Raw genomic sequence first — 22635 nt, forward strand, 5'->3', positions numbered from 1 at the left:
TAACCGTTTATTACCGATTTTTACACTTTTTTATTTTTTTATTTCCCCCCCCCCTAAAAATACACACTTTTATCTATAAATACCCTCACTTTCACACCCAAAAATTCACGTCAAACTACACATTTCTCATCTTCATTCTCAAATATTCATTCTCATCTTCATTCTCCCATATTCATTTTCATCTTTATTCTCTCATACCATAACAATGTCCAGCCAAGGCGATGACAACCCTCCCTATCACGATTGGAACCCCGAATGGTTTGGTGCACAACCGTTTCCTAGTCCGGAAACGGAATATTCGACCCCTCCTCTCACCCAAGATTCGGCCGTTTCGGGTGGCTACCGGCCATACCCAATAGACGACCAAGGTGCCTCCGAAGGGCGATACGGGTGGACACCGGAGCCTAGGCCGACCGCCCCCTCCCAAACTCTGTCGGCTCCTACTCGTAGCGGTGTCCGAACACCGTACACTCCGGCGGAGATGGATAAATTGTTCAAGGTGTACTTCGAAATCTCTGAAGATGCGGCGGTTGGCACGAACCAATCCGGCGATCACTTTTGGTGGCGCGTCTCTCGCCGGTACAATGCAAACCGGCCGCCGGGAACGATCGAGCGCAACGAGAGTATGGTGCGCAACTGCATCGACCGAGTAAACGAAGAAATTGGCAAGTTCAATGGCTATTTCCTCCAGGAGTCGCGGAATGCCGGGAGCGGCCGGAGCGAGGTCGACATCATCATTGCCGCGCTAAACACCTACCAATCCTTGAACGGTAAGTCGTTCAAGTATCTCAATGTTTGGCAGGAAACGCGGTTCCACCCGAGGTATATGGGAGGCGTAACATCCTCCTCGAGCGGCTCCTCCAAACGGTCAAGGTCGGTATCCCTATCCGCATCCGGCTCCGAAGAAGTGGCTAGCCAATTCGCCGGAGCTAACTTGGGTAGCCCCGACGCCGGACCAAGTGGTTCCCAACGCCGACCGCAAGGAAGGAAGAAGGCGGCGGTCGACCGCCGGCGCTCCGCGACTCCATCGGCCCCCGCCCCCGAACCCGCACCCTATGTTCCACCTCCACCCTCGAACAACTCGTTGTGTGCCCTTTTGACCTAACTCAATATGGCCGATAGGTCAACTATGACCCCACGCAACTTTAAACGCACGAGGACATGATATTGGGTCTCAAAAAACAATTGGGGTTGGTGCCGCCGGATGCGTAGTATTCCTCGGGTAATATTAGCCAATAATCATGTAATTTTTAATTTTTAGAAGTTTAATTATGTAATTTTTAATTTTTAGTATGTTAATTATTTAATTTTTAGGATTTTAATTATGTAATTTTTAATTTTTAGGATTTTAATTATGTCTTTTATTTTATTTGTAATTTGTAATATTTATTGTGGTTTTTTAATGAATTTTAGTATTATGGAAATGTTTTTGTGTAATTGAATTTTAAATTAATTGTGCTCGTCTTTGCGGAAGAGCACAACTGTGGGTGTTGTGCTCTTGCCAGAGAGCAGGCAGAAAAAGTGGGGTCGGGCCCACAACCGTGCCGCTGGCAAGAGCACGGTTGTGGATGCTCTTATAGCTTTAATCCATCTTGAAATTTACATCAAATACAATTTTTTTATGAAAAATTTATGGTTTATACGTGAAACATGATATATATATATATATAGATGTATTCATTTCCTTTTTGTTTATTTTCTCCTTTTTCCTTATTGATCTCAGCCCCACGATTTTGTCATCCGATGGTTAGATTAGTGCCACATGTCATTTAATAATGCAGATTTTCCATTGAATAATGCACACCGACTAATAATGCAGATTTTCAGTGGAATAATGCACACCGACTAATAATGTTGATCATCTAGACCGTTGATGAATGAGATCTAACGGCGCATATTAAGAAGAATAAAGGATCTCATGGATGAATAGGAGAATAACGCTCCCCAATTATATATATATAGGGAGATGATCAAAATAAGTATGTGTTTAAATCCAGAAATGCAGACCAAATCTTGGCCCTAGGATTAGATGATCTAATGGTCAATAATTAACCAAAAACACGGAAGGTCATAATTAAATAATTTTAGGTCATATTATAATATTTGGGTTTAATGTCATGCTAAGATCGTTTTAGGTCATGTTTTGTTAGCATGACCTAAAAATTACCTAATTATGACCTAAAAGTGTCCTAATTATGATATTGTTCTGCGTTTCTGTATTTAAATCTAGTTTTGCATAGATCAAAACTTTATATATATATATATATATATATATATATATATATATATATATATATATATATACGCCAAACACATCATTATATAATAATATGAAGTTCATTACAACTTTATTTGTAGTTCATTATATGGAATTTTGAGATTTAAAAACAATGACATCATCATGCATAATTTAGAAATCTGAAGTTCATTATAAGTTTGTTATTAGTTCATTATAATGAACTCCATGTTATCATATAATGATGTTGTTCGGCGTTTAAGGTTTAAGAGTGGTTCTGTATTGATCACAATCATATATATATATATATATAGGATTGTATTCAAATCCTTTTCCTCTACTTAATCCAATTTCCTTTTTAATCTCAACCGTGTATTTGTGCTGATCCAATGGATTAAATATTTGAATGGAATTATCAGATTTTATGATTTATTAACGTGAGAAGGGTAGAATAGAGATTATCTATTCTAATTAGTTATGGAATGCTGCGAGATTTCCTCCGTGCGGATTATTGCAGTTTCTCAGAAAAATTGGTTCCAGATTTAGTTTAATTCCTTCTCCTCCGACGGAGTCGTGCCGGTGCAGAACGAATCGGGTCAATACGTACCGGGTCCCGTCGTGAACGGATTCCCCACTTTTGAAATGGATTACGCGGTGCCCAAGCCATTCATGTACAATTTCACCTCGCAATCCATCAGCCAGAGAGTATGCTCCTGTTCCCCTCTTTTGATTTGATAAACCCTAATTTGGTGGATATGCGCAATTGATTTTGAAATTGCTAATTACAGGTGTTGTCGTCGTCAATGGAGGTGGGGGTGGTGCCGGAGGCGGCGGAGAGCTTGGGGAAGAGCGAGAGCGTGGCGGTGCTGGGAATGGATAGAGAGGCGAGGGTGCTGAGGTACAGAGAGAAGAGGAAGAACAGAAAGTTCGAGAAGACGATTCGATACGCGTCGAGGAAAGCGTACGCGGAGACGATGCCGAGAATTAAAGGGAGATTCGCGTAGCGGTCTGAGCTGGAGGTGGAGTCGCACCTCGGTGGCGACGCTGCGTCGTACGGTTGTCCAAATATGCAAAAAGTTCGAGAAGATGATTCGATACGCGTCTAAAAAACGTTGTCCAAATACACGAGTTGCAGTAATTCGTCGGAGGTTGCACATAATGTATATTTTGTATAGTATAATGCGTAGTTTAGATTCTATAATGCATTCTTTGTGATATGTAATGAACATTTATCCTGACCCGTTTAATTTAAGTTGTGCCATGTGTCGTTGTTTGGCGAACGTTTCTTATTTTCCCTAAGGGTTTGATAAGCCTAGGGGCTAGGGTGTAGTATATTCTAAGTCTAAAAAACATTTTCCAAATACACGAGCTGAAGTAATTCGTCTGGGGTTGCACATAATGTATATTTTGTATAGTATAATGCGTAGTTTAGGTTCTGTAATGCATTCTTTGTGATATGTAATGAACATTTATCCTGACCCATTTAATTTAAGTTGTGTCGTGTGTCGTTGTTTGGCGAACGTTTCTTGTTTTCCCTAAGGGTTTGACAAGCCTAGGGGCTAGGGTGTAGTATGTTCTAAGTCTAAAAAACGTTGTCCAAATACACGAGCTGGAGTAATTCGTTTGGGTTTCCACATGCATAACGCGTAGGTATATTTTAAAACAGATATACGTAATGTACATATTGTGTAGTATAATGCGTAGTTTAGTTTCTGTAATGCATTATTTGTGGTATGTAATGAACATTTATCCTTACCCGTTTAATTTAGGTTGTGCCGTGTTTTGATGTTTTACACACATTTCTTGTTTTCCCTAAGGGTTTCATAAGCCTAGGGGCTAGGATGTAGTATGATCAAAGTCTAAAAAACGTTGTCTAAATACACGAGCTGCAGTAATTCGTCTGGGGTTGCACATGCATAGCGCGTAGGCATTTTTAAAAACAGATATAAATAATGTACATATTATGTAGTGTAATGCGTAGTTTTAGTTTCTGTAATGCATTATTTGTGATATGTAATGAACATTTATTCTGTCTCGTTTCATTTAAGCTGTGTCGTGTTTCGATATTTAGCGCACGTGTCTTGTTTTCCCTAAGGGTTTAACAAGCCCAGAGGCTAGGGTGTAGTATGTTATAAGTCTAAAAAATGTTGTATAAATACACGAGCTGCAGTAATTCATCTCGGGTTGCACATGTATAGCGCGTAGGTATTTTTTAAAACAGATATACATAATGTACATTTTAGTGTAGTATAATGCGTAGTTTAGTTTCTGTAATGCATTTTATGTGATATGTAATGAACATTTATCCTGATCCGTTTAATTTCAGGTGTGCCGTGTTTCGATGTTTGGCGCATGTTTCTTGTTTTCCCTAGGGGTTTAACAAGCCTAGGGGCTAGGGTCTAGTATATACAACAGCAACCACGTGATGCATAAAACAGGAAAAATAATGCATTCAAATAGCCAAATAATGTATAAAATCACTCAAATAATGAACATACAAATATTGCATTCATTCTTAGACTCGTGTACAACAGCAGTCTATTGATGCATAAAACAAGATAAATAATTCATAGAAATAGTTAAATAATGTACAAATATTGCATTCACTCTTAGACTCATGTACAAGTTCTGTGACGTCTTCCTTCTGCCGTGGAGTTAAACTCTTTATACAATTCAGAAACTCTGTAGGGGTTCGTCGACAATACAGATGGTCGACGTTCCTACCCCTTAGTTTCCTATCCTCCGTCTCTTCCGGAGCTGTACTAGTCCCGGCCTCTGATAAGCGCTCCCTGAATTTATGGTTAATTCCTACCGGCAATATATCATCGACCGCCTCGTCGATGTCCAATCTTAGCTACTTTCATGTTGTACAACATACACAATAATAACATACAATTAGTTACATAATTTACAGACGGGATAAAATAATGTGGACAGTTATACTGCATTCACTTATACACCATTGTACAGAAGCATCAAAATAATGCCTAAAAACTGATACATAATGCATTTTAATAATCAAATAATGTTCAGAATAAATCAGCAAATGCACCAAGAATATTGCAATCACTCATTGTCTCATGTCCAACAACAGTCACATAAAGCATAAACCATGTTAAATAATGCACTAAAATAACTAAATAATGTACAGATCCGGCCAAGTAATGAACATACAAATATTCAATTCACTCTTTGACTCATGTACAACAGCAATCACATGATGCATAAAAATGATAAATAATGCATTCAAATAGCCAAATAATGAACAGAATCACTCAAGTAATGAACATATAAATATTGTACTCATTCTTAAACTCGTGTACAACAGCAGTCAAATGATGCATAAAACAGGATATATAATGCATAGAAATAACTACATAATATACAGATTCGATCAAGTAATGAACATACAAATATTGCATTCACTCTTTGACCCATGTACAAGATTACGGAATATGACATTCACCTATTCACCCATGTACACAAGCATTCACATAATACCCAATACTTGATAAATAATGTAAACTATTAGCTAAATAATGTCCAGATTCAATAAAATAATGCACACAAGAATATTGCATTCAGCCATTCACCCAAGTACACAAGCAGTCACATAATGCTCAATACTTGACAAATAATGTAAATTACTAGGTAAATAATGTACAGATTCAATAAATACTGCACACAGAAATATTGCATTCACCCATTCACTCATGTACACAAGCAGTCAAATAATCCCTATTAATTTATAAATAATGAATACTAATAGTTAAATAATGTATAGATTCAATCAAATAATGCGCATAGGAATATTGCATTCACCTAATCACCCGCATACCCAATCAATCAAGTAATGAACATATAAATATTGTATTCACTCTTAAACTGATGTACAACAATAGTCAAATGATGCATAACACAGGATTGCAATATTTACATCAATACCAGGAATTCTATATGCAAATGAAATAGATCCCTCACCTTCCAGTCGGCGTTGGTTGAGATCTTGAAGGGTAGTGTTTTGCGTGAGGTGGCTCTGCAAAATCACTCAACATCAGTTATATTAATGCACACAATCATGCAAATAATGTACAAACTCGACTACATACTATTCTCAGTGACCACCACCAGCAGATATAGAATTCATCTAACGATGCATATAATGAATTTAGACAGACAGATTAATCGGTTGAATCGTGGTGTGGGTGGTGTATTACGGGCAAAAACACGGACACACTTGTAACAACTCGTAGATTGAATCAGTCCAATAACAATCGAAAAACACTACCTCCAGAAGCAAACGCGGTGATATCTTTTTCAGAACAGCAACGGAACACTCGTTGAATTTCAGAATGAACGGTGAGCCCTTGCGTGGTGGCGGCTAGGGTTTTACTATCGGTGGGAAATTGAGAACGGAGCGGGAGAGAGAAGCGGAATTTGATTCGGCGTTGCGTAGATGGAAAGTAGTGGGTGAATCCCGCTTAAATCTCACCCAGAACGTTTGCGTTTTTTTTAGAACATAAAATTACTAATTAACCCTCATAATGAACGAAAATCACTAAATAATGAAGTACGGGATGGTTAAGTAGGATTGTAATCCGGATCGTCCATCCTCTAGATCGGACGCTCCAAATCGAGAAGCAACTTAAATCTAATGCACGAAAAGGACTATAACATGACCCTATATATATATATATATATGGATGTATTCATTTCCTTTTCCTATATTTCCTCCTATTTCCTTCTTAATATCAGCCATTAGATTAGAGAAATGGACGGTCAAGATCAACATTGGGTAATTAATCCCGTGTTGCATTATTTGTCCTATTTTGTGCATTATGAGGGTACAATAGTAATTTAATAATGACTGGAACATTAATAATGAATTGTAAACCACTACGAATAATGCACCACATGGTAACGAGTAATGCATATAATTGACTATATAATGCACAATTTGTGAACTGCAATGCATACGAACAAGATGTGCTGTGTTATGATGTTTGACACACGTTTCTTGTTTCCCCTAAGGGTTTAATAAGCTTAGGGGCTAGGGTATAGTATGTACGCATTAATAACAAATTATAAAACGATACGAATAATTCACCAAATTGTCACGAGTAATGGATGTTATTAACTATATAATGCACAATATGTGAACTGCAATGCATACGAATAAAATGTACCATGTTATGATGTTTGACACACGTTTCTTGTTTCCCCTAAGGGTTTAATAAGCTTAGGCGCTAGGGTATAGTACGTAGGCACGTATGTAATCTTCACATGGTAACGAGTAATGGATATAATTGACTATATAATGCACAATTTGTGAACTGCAATGCATACGAACAAGATGTGCTGTGTTATGATATTTGACACACGTTTCTTGTTTCCCCTAAGGGTTTAATAAGCTTAGGGGCTAGGGGATAGTACGTTTGCATTAATAACAAATTATAAAACGATACGAATAATTCACCAACTTGTCACGAGTAATGGATGTTATTAACTATATAATGCACAATATGTGAACTACAATGCATACGAATAAGATGTACCATGTTATGATATTTGACACACGTTTGTTGTTTCCCCTAAGGGTTTAATAAGCTTAGGGGCTAGGGTATAGTACGTAGGCACATATGTAATCTTCACATGGTAACGAGTAATGGATATAATTGACTATATAATGCACAATTTGTGAACTGCAATGCATACGAACAAGATGTGCTGTGTTATGATGTTTGACACACGTTTCTTGTTTCCCCTAAGGGTTTAATAAGCTTAGGGGCTAGGGTATAGTACGTACGCATTAATAACAAATTATAAAACGATACGAATAATTCACCAAATTGTCACGAGTAATGGATGTTATTAACTATATAATGCACAATATGTGAACTGCAATGCATACGAATAAGATGTACCATGTTATGATGTTTGACACACGTTTCTTGTTTCCCCTAAGGGTTTAATAAGCTTAGGGGCTAGGGTATAGTACGTGGACATTACTAAATGCACGTATGTAATCTTCAATGCGTTGATTAACCCATATACACAATACCTCTAATAATGCATAATATACTGAGATAATGACAATTAACAGCTACATAATGCACTACCTAAACCAAATAATGCACATACGTATATTCCAATAACAATAATTTGTTAGTAATGTCTAAGTACTATACCCTAGCCCCTAAGCTTATTAAACCCTTAGGGGAAACAAGAAACGTGCGTCAAACATCATAACATGGTACATCTTATTCGTATGCATTGCAGTTCACATATTGTGCATTATATAGTTAATAACATCCATTACTCGTGACAATTTGGTGAATTATTCGTATCGTTTTATAATTTGTTATTAATGCGTACGTACTATACCCTAGCCCCTAAGCTTATTAAACCCTTAGGGGAAATAAGAAACGTGTGTCAAACATCATAACACAGCACATCTTGTTCGTATGTATTGCAATTCACAAATTGTGCATTATATAGTCAATTATATCCATTACTCGTTACCATGTAAAGATTATATACGTGTCAACGTACTATACCCTAGCCCCTAAGCTTATTAAACCCTTAGGGGAAACAAGAAACGTGTGTCAAACATCATAACATGGTACATCTTATTCGTATGCATTGCAGTTCACATATTGTGCATTATATAGTCAATTATATGCATTACTCGTGACCATGTGGTGCATTATTCGCAGATACCAAAATGTGGCAGTTCCTTTTCCGTCAAATGTCAATAATAACCCTGTACTAAATGCACGTATGTAATCTTCAATGCGTTGATTAACCCATATACACAATACCTCTAATAATGCATAATATACAGAGATAATGACAATTAACAGCTACATAATGCACTACCTAAACCAAATAATGCACATACGTATATTCCAATAACAATAATTTGTTAGTAATGTCTAAGTACTATACCCTAGCCCCTAAGCTTATTAAACCCTTAGGGGAAACAAGAAACGTGCGTCAAACATCATAACATGGTACATCTTATTCGTATACATTGCAGTTCACATATTGTGCATTATATAGTTAATAACATCCATTACTCGTGACAATTTGGTGAATTATTCGTATCGTTTTACAATTTGTTATTAATGCGTACGTACTATACCCTAGCCCCTAAGCTTATTAAACCCTTAGGGGAAATAAGAAACGTGTGTCAAACATCATAACACAGCACATCTTGTTCGTATGCATTGCAGTTCACAAATTGTGCATTATATAGTCAATTATATCCATTACTCGTTACCATGTAAAGATTATATACGTGTCAACGTACTATACCCTAGCCCCTAAGCTTATTAAACCCTTAGGGGAAACAAGAAACGTGTGTCAAACATCATAACATGGTACATCTTATTCGTATGCATTGCAGTTCACATATTGTGCATTATATAGTCAATTATATGCATTACTCGTGACCATGTGGTGCATTATTCGCAGATACCAAAATGTGGCAGTTCTTTTTCCGTCAAATGTCAATAATAACCCTGTAATGCATACAACCACCTTCTATAATGCAACACGGAACCAGTTTTATAGAATCAATCTGATCCGTTGATGCCTTAGATCTAACGCGTAATATTAAGAAGGAAAAAGGATCTAAGATGTGAAAAGGAGAATAAGCCTCCCCTATATATATATATATATATATATATATATATATATATATATATATATATATATATATATATAGTCGTGATCACATGATAACCCCTAAATATCGTAATAACCCTACAACTAAATCTGGACCACACATATTTCTAATCATGCGGTTGAGATTCACACTTAGATTTACTTCATAAAAAAAGGCGGAGGGTAAATATGTCATTTCGCTCATTTAATTTCTGAATTTCGCCAAATATCACGTAAAACGATAAAATGATATATGTTAGGTTTATTGCATAGAATGATAGTTTTGCCGGATAGAATGATACTCTACTTCATAAAAAAGGCGGAAGGGTAAATATGTCATTTCGCTCATTTAATTTCTGAATTTCACCAAATATCTAGTAAAATGATAAAATGATATATGTTAGGTTTATTGCATAGAATGATAGTTATGCCGGATAGAATCATACTTTGAGTTGATAAAATGATACTCTGAACGATAAAATGATACTCTGAATTTCGCCAAATATCACGTAAAAAGATAAAATTATAAAATGATAGGTTTATTGCATAGAATGATAGTTTTGCCGGATAGAATGATACTCTGAGTTGATAAAATCATACTCTAAATTTCGCCAAATATCACATAAAATGATAAAATGATAGGTTTATTGCATAGAATGATAGTTTTGCCGGATAGAATAATACTCTGAGTTGATAAAATGATACTCTGAGTGATAAAATGATACTCTGAATTTCGCCAAATATCACGTAAAATGATAAAATGATAGGTTTATTGCATAGAATGATAGTTTTGCCGGATAGAATGATACTCTAAGTTGATAAAATGATACTTTTGACTGACTGATAAAATGATAAAATGATAGGTTTATTGCATAGAATGATAGTTTTGCCGGATAGAATGATACTCTGAGTTGATAAAATGATACTCTGAATTTCGCCAAATATCACGTAAAATGATAAAATGATAAGTTTATTGCATAGAATAATAGTTTTTCCGGATAGAATGATACTCCGAGTTGATAAAATGATACTCTGAATGATAAAATGATACTCTGAATTTCTCCAAATATCACGTAAAAAGATAAAATTATAAATTGATAGGTTTATTGCATAGAATGATAGTTTTGCCGGATAGAATGATACTCTGAGTTGATAAAATGATACTCTGAATTTCGCCAAATATCACGTAAAATGATAAAATGATAGGTTTATTGCATAGAATGATAGTTTTGCCGGATAGAATGATACTCTGAGTTGATAAAATGATACTCTGAATTTCACCAAATATCACGTAAAATGATAAAATGATATGTTTATTGCATAGAATGATAGTTTTGCCGGATAGAATGATACTCTGAGTTGATAAAATGATACTCTGAATGATAAAATGATACTGTGAATTTCGCCAAAATATCACGTAAAATGATAAAATGATAGGTTTATTGCATAGAATGATAGTTTTGCCGGATAGAATGATACTCTGAGTTGATAAAATGATACTCTGAATTTCACCAAATATCACGTAAAATGATAAAATGATAGGTTTATTGCATAGAATGATAGTTTTGCCGGATAGAATGATACTCTGAGTTGATAAAATGATACTTTTGACTAACTGATAAAATGATAAAATGATAGGTTTATTGTATAGAATGATAGTTTTGCCGGATAGAATGATACTCTGAATTGATAAAATGATACTTTGAATGATAAAATGATACTATGAATTTCGCCAAATATCACGTAAAAAGATAAAATTATAAAATGATAAGTTTATTGCATAGAATGATAGTTTTGCCGGATAGAATGATACTCTGAGTTGATAAAATGATAATCTGAATTTCGCCAAATATCACGTAAAATGATAAAATGATAGGTTTATTGCATAGAATGATAGTTTTGACGGATAGAATGATACTTTGAGTTGATAAATTATACTCTGAATTGTAAAATGATACTCTGAATGATAAAATGATACTCTGAATTTTGCCAAATATCACGTAAAATGATAAAATGATAAAATGATAGGTTTATTGTATAGAATGATAGTTTTGCCGGATAGAATGATACTTTGAGTTGATAAATTATACTCTGAATTGTAAAATGATACTCTGAGTGATAAAATGATACTCTGAATTTCGCCAAATATCACGTAAAATGATAAAATGATAGGTTTATTGCATAGAATGATAGTTTTGCCGGATAGAATGATACTCTAAGTTGATAAAATGATACTTTTGACTGACTGATAAAATGATAAAATGATAGGTTTATTGCATAGAATGATAGTTTTGCCGGATAGAATGATACTCTGAGTTGATAAAATGATACTCTGAATTTCGCCAAATATCACGTAAAATGATAAAATGATAAGTTTATTGCATAGAATAATAGTTTTGCCGGATATAATGATACTCCGAGTTGAAAAAATGATACTCTGAATGATAAAATGATACTCTGAATTTCGCCAAATATCACGTAAAAAGATAAAATTATAAATTGATAGGTTTATTGCATAGAATGATAGTTTTGCCGGATAGAATGATACTCTAAGTTGATAAAATGATACTCTGAATTTCGCCAAATATCACGTAAAATGATAAAATGATAGGTTTATTGCATAGAATGATAGTTTTGCCGGATAGAATGATACTCTGAGTTGATAAAATGATACTCTGAATGATAAAATGATACTGTGAATTTCGCCAAAATATCACGTAAAATGATAAAATGAAAGGTTTATTGCATAGAATGATAGTTTTGCCGGATAGAATGATACTCTGAGTTGATAAAATGATACTCTGAATTTCGCCAAATATCACGTAAAATGATAAAATGATAGGTTTATTGCATAGAATGATAGTTTTGCCGGATAGAATGATACTTTGAGTTGATAAATTATACTCTGAATTGTAAAATGATACTCTGAATGACAAAATGATACTCTGAATTTTGCCAAATATCACGTAAAATGATAAAATGATAAAATGATAGGTTTATTGCATAGAATGATAGTTTTGCTGGATAGAATGATACTTTGAGTTGATAAATTATACTCTGAATTGTAAAATGATACTCTGAGTGATAAAATGATACTCTGAATTTCGCCAAATATCACGTAAAATGATAAAATGATAGGTTTATTACATAGAATGATAGTTTTGCCGGATAGAATGATACTCTAAGTTGATAAAATGATACTTTTGACTGACTGATAAAATGATAGGTTTATTGCATAGAATGATAGTTTTGCCGGATAGAATGATACTCTGAGTTGATAAAATGATACTCTGAATTTCGCCAAATATCACGTAAAATGATAAAATGATAAGTTTATTGCATAGAATAATAGTTTTGCCAGATATAATGATACTCCGAGTTGATAAAATGATACTCTGAATGATAAAATGATACTCTGAATTTCGCCAAATATCACGTAAAAAGATAAAATTAAAAATTGATAGGTTTATTGCATAGAATGATAGTTTTGCCGGATAGAATGATACTCTGAGTTGATAAAATGATACTCTGAATTTCGCCAAATATCACGTAAAATGATAAAATGATAGGTTTATTGCATAGAATGATAGTTTTGCCGGATAGAATGATACTATGAGTTGATAAAATGATACCCAGAATGATAAAATGATACTCTGAATGTCGCCAAATATCACGTAAAATGATAAAAAGGATAGGTTTATTGCATAGAATGATAGTTTTGCCGGATAGAATGATACTCTGAGTTAATAAAATGATACTTTTGACCGATAAAATGATACTCTGAATTTCGCCAAATATCACGTAAAATGATAAAATGATAGGTTTATTGCATAGAATGATAGTTTTGCCGGATAGAATGATACTTTGAGTTGATAAATTATACTCTGAATTGTAAAATGATACTCTGAATGATAAAATGATACTCTGAATTTTGCCAAATATCACGTAAAATGATAAAATGATAAAATGATAGGTTTAATGCATAGAATGATAGTTTTGCCGGATAGAATGATACTTTGAGTTGATAAATTATACTCTGAATTGTAAAATGATACTCTGAGTGATAAAATGATACTCTGAATTTCGCCAAATATCACGTAAAATGATAAAATGATAGGTTTATTGCATAGAATGATAGTTTTGCCGGATAGAATGATACTCTAAGTTGATAAAATGATACTTTTGACTGACTGATAAAATGATAAAATGATAGGTTTATTGCATAGAATGATAGTTTTGCCGGATAGAATGATACTCTGGGTTGATAAAATGATACTCTGAATTTCGCCAAATATCACGTAAAATGATAAAATGATAAGTTTATTGCATAGAATAATAGTTTTGCCAGATATAATGATACTCCGAGTTGAAAAAATGATACTCTGAATGATAAAATGATACTCTGAATTTCGCCAAATATCACGTAAAAAGATAAAATTATAAATTGATAGGTTTATTGCATAGAATGATAGTTTTGCCGGATAGAATGATACTCTGAGTTGATAAAATGATACTCTGAATTTCGCCAAATATCACGTAAAATGATAAAATGATAGGTTTATTGCATAGAATGATAGTTTTGCCGGATAGAATGATACTCTGAGTTGATAAAATGATACTCTGAATGATAAAATGATACTGTGAATTTCGCCAAAATATCACGTAAAATGATAAAATGAAAGGTTTATTGCATAGAATGATAGTTTTGCCGGATAGAATGATACTCCGAGTTGATAAAATGATACTCTGAATGATAAAATGATACTCTGAATTTCGCCAAATATCACGTAAAAAGATAAAATTATAAATTGATAGGTTTATTGCATAGAATGAAAGTTTTGCCGGATAGAATGATACTCTGAGTTGATAAAATGATACTCTGAATTTCGCCAAATATCACGTAAAATGATAAAATGATAGGTTTATTGCATAGAATGATAGTTTTGCCGGATAGAATGATACTCTGAGTTGATAAAATGATACTCTGAATGATAAAATGATACTGTGAATTTCGCCAAAATATCACGTAAAATGATAAAATGAAAGGTTTATTGCATAGAATGATAGTTTTGCCGGATAGAATGATACTCTGAGTTGATAAAATGATACTCTGAATTTCGCCAAATATCACGTAAAATGATAAAATGATATGTTTATTGCATAGAATGATAGTTTTGCCGGATAGAATGATACTCTGAGTTGATAAAATGATACTCTGAATGATAAAATGATACTGTGAATTTCGCCAAAATATCACGTAAAATGATTAAATGATAGGTTTATTGCATAGAATGATAGTTTTGCCGGATAGAATGATACTCTGAGTTGATAAAATGATACTCTGAATTTCGCCAAATATCACGTAAAATGATAAAATGATAGGTTTATTGCATAGAATGATAGTTTTGCCGGATAGAATGATACTCTGAGTTGATAAAATGATACTCTGAGTTGATAAAATGATACTTTTGACTAACTGATAAAATGATAAAATGATAGGTTTATTGTATAGAATGATAGTTTTGCCGGATAGAATGATACTCTGAATTGATAAAATGATACTTTGAATGATAAAATGATACTATGAATTTCGCCAAATATCACGTAAAAAGATAAAATTATAAAATGATAAGTTTATTGCATAGAATGATAGTTTTGCCGGATAGAATGATACTCTGAGTTGATAAAATGATAATCTGAATTTCGCCAAATATCACGTAAAATGATAAAATGATAGGTTTATTGCATAGAATGATAGTTTTGCCGGATAGAATGATACTTTGAGTTGATAAATTATACTCTGAATTGTAAAATGATACTCTGAATGATAAAATGATACTCTGAATTTTGCCAAATATCACGTAAAATGATAAAATGATAAAATGATAGGTTTATTGCATAGAATGATAGTTTTGCCGGATAGAATGATACTCTGAGTTGATAAAATGATACTTTTGACTGACTGATAAAATGATAAAATGATAGGTTTATTGCATAGAATGATAGTTTTGCCGGATAGAATGATACTATGAGTTGATAAAATGATACCCTGAATGATAAAATGATACTCTGAATGTCGCCAAATATCACGTAAAATGATAAAAAGGATAGGTTTATTGCATAGAATGATAGTTTTGCCGGATAGAATGATACTCTGAGTTAATAAAATGATACTTTTGACCGATAAAATGATACTCTGAATTTCGCCAAATATCACGTAAAATGATAAAATGATAGGTTTATTGCATAGAATTATAGTTTTGCCGGATAGAATGATACTCTGAGTTGATCAAATGATACTTTTGACTGACTGATAAAATGATAAAATGATAGGTTTATTGCATAGAATGATAGTTTTGCCGGATAGAATGATACTCTGAGTTGATAAAATGATACTCTGAATGATCAAATGATACTCTGAATTTCGCCAAATATCACGTAAAATGATAAAATGATAAAACGATAGGTTTATTGCATAGAATGATAGTTTTGCCGGATAGAATGATACTCTGAGTTAATAAAATGATACTTTTGACTGATAAAATGATAAAATGATACTCACGGCAGATAGAATGATACTTTGAGTTGATAAAATGATACTTTTGGCGGATAGAATGATAGTTTTGTCAGATAGAATGATATTTTTGGCTTATAATGATAGTTTTGTCATTTTATAGGTCGAAGTATCATTTTATCGGCTGCGAAATTAAATGAGCGAAATGACAGTTTTACCCCGCGCTTTTTTTTATAAAGTAAATCTAAGTTTGAATCTCAACCGCATGATTAGAAATATGTGTTGTCCAGATTTAGTTATAGGGTTATTACGGAAATTGGGATTATCAATATAACGCACTTATATATATAGGGATGTATTCATTTCCTTTTTGCATATTTTCTTCTTTTTCCTAAACCCTAAACCCATAATGCAGATTTTCTGTTGAATAATGCACATCGACTAATAATGCACCATTATAGTGTAATAATGCAGATCATCTGGACCGTTGATGAATGAGATCTAACGGCTCATATTAAGTAGAATAAAGGATCTAAGGGATGAAAAGTAGAATAACGCTCCTGATCCGACCTCATCCGAACTATGAACTGTTTTTTTTATATATTTCAAAAAGGGTTAATTATGTTTTGAGCCCTCAGTGTCCTGAATTTACATAGAAATGTACTCGACTTATTCAATTATTTGAGTTCCAAGGATATTTTTTTATACTCGAGGATCCCCTCTTTGAATATACTTTGTCCACCAAATATTGTTTACATGACTCAGCGTGAGTTTTAAGAAATTGAAAAAATGATTGGTGGAAAAAGTTAGTCGAATATGAGTCCAATTTTTATATACATGTCCATAGACTTTGGTTTAATACTGAGAAATGGATTTTTGCACTTTTTGAACTTTTTTCTACCAAAATACATTCCAGCCTTTAAATATAAATAATTTTTTTATTTGCAAATATTTTGAAACCTTTAAATAAAACTTAATGGACATTTTAGTCTATTGTGGTGATAGAAATATAAATAAATTTTTTATTTGCAAATATTCTGAAACCTTTAAACAAAATTTTAATAAGTTAAATTATCCTATGTAGATTGATTTATTTGTATATAAATTTTATTTTATTTCTTTGCACATTTAGAAAAGAAATGGTAAAAGTCTATTGTTACAAATAAACTAAAATGTCCCTTTAAGATTGGAGGGTAGTTTGGACTAGAAAAAGTCAAAAAATGCAACACTCCACCATTGATATTAAATCAAAATCTACGTGTGGCAATATTTTTTAATGTTTAAATATCATATTTAATAAGTTTAGGTAAAGAAAATATAGTTCAGTCATATAAAAATGTTTCAATGTATATTATAAAAATGTTTCAATGTATATTTTGAGTGTAACCTCCTTATCTGGTTAATTTAATAATTGAATAAGTGATGTATAAATTTCATATTAGTATAAAATCCTTGATTCTATAACCTTTTTATATATAAAGATGATTAATTTCCTTTACTTGGAAAACGGAAAAAATCGCAATATAATGTCTATATATATTTATACAACATGAATAACTATTTGTATAATATACATGCTTAACAAAAGTGTATGAAACAACTAAAACGTTCCAATTATATCACACTTCCTATATATGCTACAACTAGCAAATCCAAAAGTATTACCCAAACGCAAAAGTTTAGCTGGTGACCTGACTTGAGCAACTATACTAAAGAGCAAAAGGGCTAGTCTACTCACCTAATTCGCAGGGGCAAGGAAAGGACTGAGCTTCGACAAGTTCAATATACTCACCATTAGAGCCTACTTTGCAGAGTTAAGTAAACGTTAGGAATCCTTACATTTTCATTATATTATTTACTATATCCGTAAAAAAATAAACATAGTTGTATATGACACGATTTTAATGTATAATTGGTAAAGTAACAGAGAGGAGGAAAAAGTAAGGAGGAGGAGTATTAGTGGATGGGGTCCACATATTAGTAGGATTCTAATGTTTAAAATTTTCCATATTTAGAAATTGATCTATTTTTAGTGGACGACCGAAAATGGTAAAACTAGTCTATTTTTTGTGGATGGAGATAGTATGAAAAGACTCCAGCACCAACATGATCCTATCCACGTGCACACATATGAAGATCACCAACAATTTCGCATATTTAAATACATATAGCTCCCTTTAAGTGCTTAGTGACAGATTAGGGTGCGGAGACTAGATCACATACAGACACATGCACAGATTTAGCCCATGAGTGAACTCCACATACTACTCATTGAGGGTGCAGACAGATAATCAGACCATCTGTGAGGGTGCATATTAGATATATCAGATAACAAATGATTCTCATTTCAATTATCAAGAAGACGAGTGATCACAAATAATATTTGTAAAGTGTTGGTGTACAAATAAGATTAGTTATATTTATTTAATTAAAAATATGTAAAATTAATTAATTTAAATTAAACTCATTTATTTAATTTGATATATGACATAAATTATACTCCATCCAACCATGAAAAATAGTCTCATTTGTGGATGACACGCTTTGCTGTTAGATCCATTTAGTGCTATACAACACCAATGTCATCTTATTTCAGTAAGGGTTAGAAATATATAAACTAATATTGCATCCTTTCACGATAGGTATTTCAAGGCCTATATAGGTTGTGAATATATGTTTTTCCTTTGTTCAAAACTGACCGTGTTACCTTAAATTGGACGACGCTGACTACCAATCTAATAAAACAAAGACTTAGACTTGTTATGTGATAAGGCTTGTTTCATGCATTGGTTATGGGGCAAATTTCTGTGTTTTCGGGGAGCTAACATGTGTTCCTAAGTTTAGGTGCGTAAGAAATCTGCTAGACCCAAAGATTTGTGCAAATTGACATGGCAGATGCAATCGAGTGAATTTGAAGTGAAGTACCAGAAGTCGCCGCACGGACCTAAGAGAATCAGAAAGATGGAGATGGGAGCAGAATGGGAGCAAATGAGCAAATTTTAAAGATCCTTCTCAGGGGTACAATTGTCAAATCAGCCAGAAGACGCCCTAGGGATCAGAGCCTCACCTATATAAACGGATGGATATCCAAAGAAGAGGCAGTTCTACTCTTATCTCAAGTTTCCCGAGAGCTCAATCCACTTCAATTCTACTTAATTTTTTCTGTGTACTTGGTTATGGGGTGAATTTCTGGCTGTTGTGGTGTGTCTTGTTCGTGTTTAGCCGTGTAACACTGTCCCAAGTGGGCGAAGAAACAATTTCCAATTTCTGTTTTAGTTTAACTTTTATGCTTTGAATAATTTTCGCAGCTGAATTCCGAAGTTATTGTTGATGTTTTGTTAAGCTCGGCGTTTCACCTTTGTGTTTGAACTTACCTGAATGCTATGGATGTTTCTGTTGACGTCTCTTTGGATCTCGAGGCGTTGATATTGGGTCTTTACTGTTTTGGATGCGTTTAGCAATTGATTGGATGCTGGGTGTTGGAATCGGTTATATTCGAGTTGGACTTTGAAGATCTGAGTTGAGGAGGATGGATCTGAATGTGGTGATGTTGGGATTTGGTGTTGAATTTGAGTTTGAGTAGGCGGATCTGATCTTCTTTGTTTTAATTATGCATGGTTATGGCTTGTTACTGTTCATTCCCAATTCTGCTTGGTCGAGTAGAGTAGAATCTGGTAGTTTCATGCTTAAATTTCACTGTTATGTCTTGATCTGAAGTTTAATATGTTTGATGCCCTGTTCCGCTCTGCTCTTTTTGTTGGTCTCGCGAAGAAGATGAACTAGTTTAGTAGTTAGGATCAGATCTGCATCTTGCTTTATTCTTTTTACTTTTACAGCTTTTCTGCCACCCACCCTAGTCAGTTTAGGAAATCTGGTCTCCACTTGCTTTTGCATATTGGCTATTTCTGGAAAAGTTAAACATGATCGTTTAATTGCAAGTGTTTTCAGTTGCTTAGTTTAGATTGAAATATTTACTCATGTTTGATATTCATGCATACGTCTGTACGTTTCTTGTCCGCTAGGTCAAGTAGATAGAATAGTCTTTTAATTCCGCTGAACCCAGTAGATTTATGCTTAACCCACTAGTTGCGTGGCAGCAACCGAACACTTTCCAAAACCTCCAAACACATTCTTCACACGTACAACCCTGTGAGATTCGATCATTACTTCAATGTAGTAGCCAATAGTATAGTGGGATAAGGTTTTGATAGTAGCTTGATAGTGCACCCGACGACATCCAAAAAGGTGTAAGATCTGCTTGACCTGATGGTTTATTGAATCTGCCGGACCCGTTTGTGGTTTTACTTGTTTACCTACAAACTTTCATTATACAATCTTTGTTAGGTACTAAATGACATAAAAAATAGGATCTTTTGGTCATTACAACATCATAGGAATGTCATAATGTATTAGCTTATTTTGAAACATAACTCTTTATATTTTGGTTTACTTGGCCAACAAGTAAACCATTTCAATCCAAATGACCTACAAACTTTCATTTTACAATCTTTGTTAGGTACTAAATGACATAAAAAATAGGATAATTTGGTCATTACAACATCATAGAAATGTCATAACGTATAAGCTTATTTTGAAACATAACTCTTTATATTTTGGTTTAGTTGCCCAACAAGTAAACTATTTCAATCCAAATGACCTACAAACTTTCATTTTACAATCTTTGTTAGGTACTAAATGACATAAAAATAGGATCATTTGGTCATTACAACATCATAGAAATGTAATATCGTATAAGCTTATTTTATAACATAACTCTTTACATTTTGGTTTACTTCCCCAACAAGTAAACTATTTCAATCCAAATTACCTACAAACTTTCATTATACAATCTTTGTTAGGTACTAAATGACATAAAAATAGGATCATTTGGTCATTACAACATCATAGAAATGTCATAACGAATAAGTTTATTTTGAAACATAACTCTTTATATTTGGGTTTACTTGGCCAACAAGTAAACCATTTCAATCCAAATGACCTACAAACTTTCATTATACAATCTTTGTTAGGTACTAAATGACATAAAAAATAGGATCTTTTGGTCATTACAACATCATAGAAATGTCATAACGTATAAGCTTATTTTGAAACATAACTCTTTATATTTGGATTTACTTGGCCAACAAGTAAACCATTTCAATCCAAATGACCTACAAACTTTCATTATACAATATGTGTTAGGTACTAAACGACATAAAAATAGGATCATTTTGGTCATTACAACATCATAAAAATGTAATATCGAATAAGTTTATTTTATAACATAACTCTTTGAATTTGGGTTTACTTGGCCAACAAGTAAACCATTTCAATCCAAATGACCTACAAACTTTCATTATACAATCTTTGTTAGGTACTAAATGACATAAAAAAAGGATCTTTTGGTCATTACAACATCATAGAAATGTCATAACGTATTAGCGCTTATTTTGAAACATAACTCTTTATATTTGGGTTTACTTGGCCAACAAGTAAACCATTTCAATCCAAATGATCTACCAACTTTCATTTTACAATCTTTGTTAGGTACTAAATGACATAAAAAATAGGATCTTTTGGTCATTACAACATCATAGAAATGTCATAACGTATAAGCTTATTTTGAAACATAACTCTTTATATTTGGATTTACTAGGCCAACAAGTAAACCATTTAATTCCAAATGAACTACAAACTTTCATTATACAATATGTGTTAGGTACAAAATGACATAAAAATAGGATCATTTTGGTCATTACAACATCATAAAAATGTAATATCGAATAAGTTTATTTTATAACATAACTCTTTGAATTTGGGTTTACTTGGCCAACAAGTAAACCATTTCAATCCAAATGACAAACAAACTTTCATTATACAATCTTTGTTAGGTACTAAATGACATAAAAAAATTGGATCTTTTGGTCATTACAACATCGTAGAAATGTAATATCGTATAAGTTTATTTTATAACATAACTCTTTATATTTTTGTTTACTTGCCCATTAAGTAAACCATTTCAATCCAAATGACCTACAAATTTTCATTATACAATCATTGTTTGTTACTGCAAGACATAAAAATAGGATCATTCTGATCAATAGAACATCATCGAAATGTCATAACTTATAAGCTTATTTTGAAACATAACTTTTTATATTTGGGTTTGCTTGGCCAACAAGTAATCCATTTCAATCCAAATGAACTACAAACTTTC

The 22635-nt window shown here is 33.2% G+C and overlaps 1 protein-coding gene across 1 annotated transcript; it reads left to right on the forward strand.

Annotated features, from left to right (window-relative positions):
• Nucleotides 1–2624: 2624 nt before the first annotated feature.
• LOC121807482 (zinc finger protein CONSTANS-LIKE 5-like) lies at nt 2625–3403 on the forward strand. Its single transcript, XM_042207722.1, has 2 exons — nt 2625–2941; nt 3025–3403. Exons 1-2 carry the CDS (start codon nt 2879–2881, stop codon nt 3238–3240), a joined length of 279 nt encoding a protein of 92 aa, XP_042063656.1. The 5' UTR covers nt 2625–2878; the 3' UTR covers nt 3241–3403.
• The last annotated feature ends 19232 nt before the right edge of the window (nt 3404–22635 follow it).

This window comes from Salvia splendens, chromosome 6, assembly GCF_004379255.2.
Source record: "Salvia splendens isolate huo1 chromosome 6, SspV2, whole genome shotgun sequence".
Classification (NCBI taxonomy): Eukaryota; Viridiplantae; Streptophyta; class Magnoliopsida; order Lamiales; family Lamiaceae; genus Salvia; species Salvia splendens.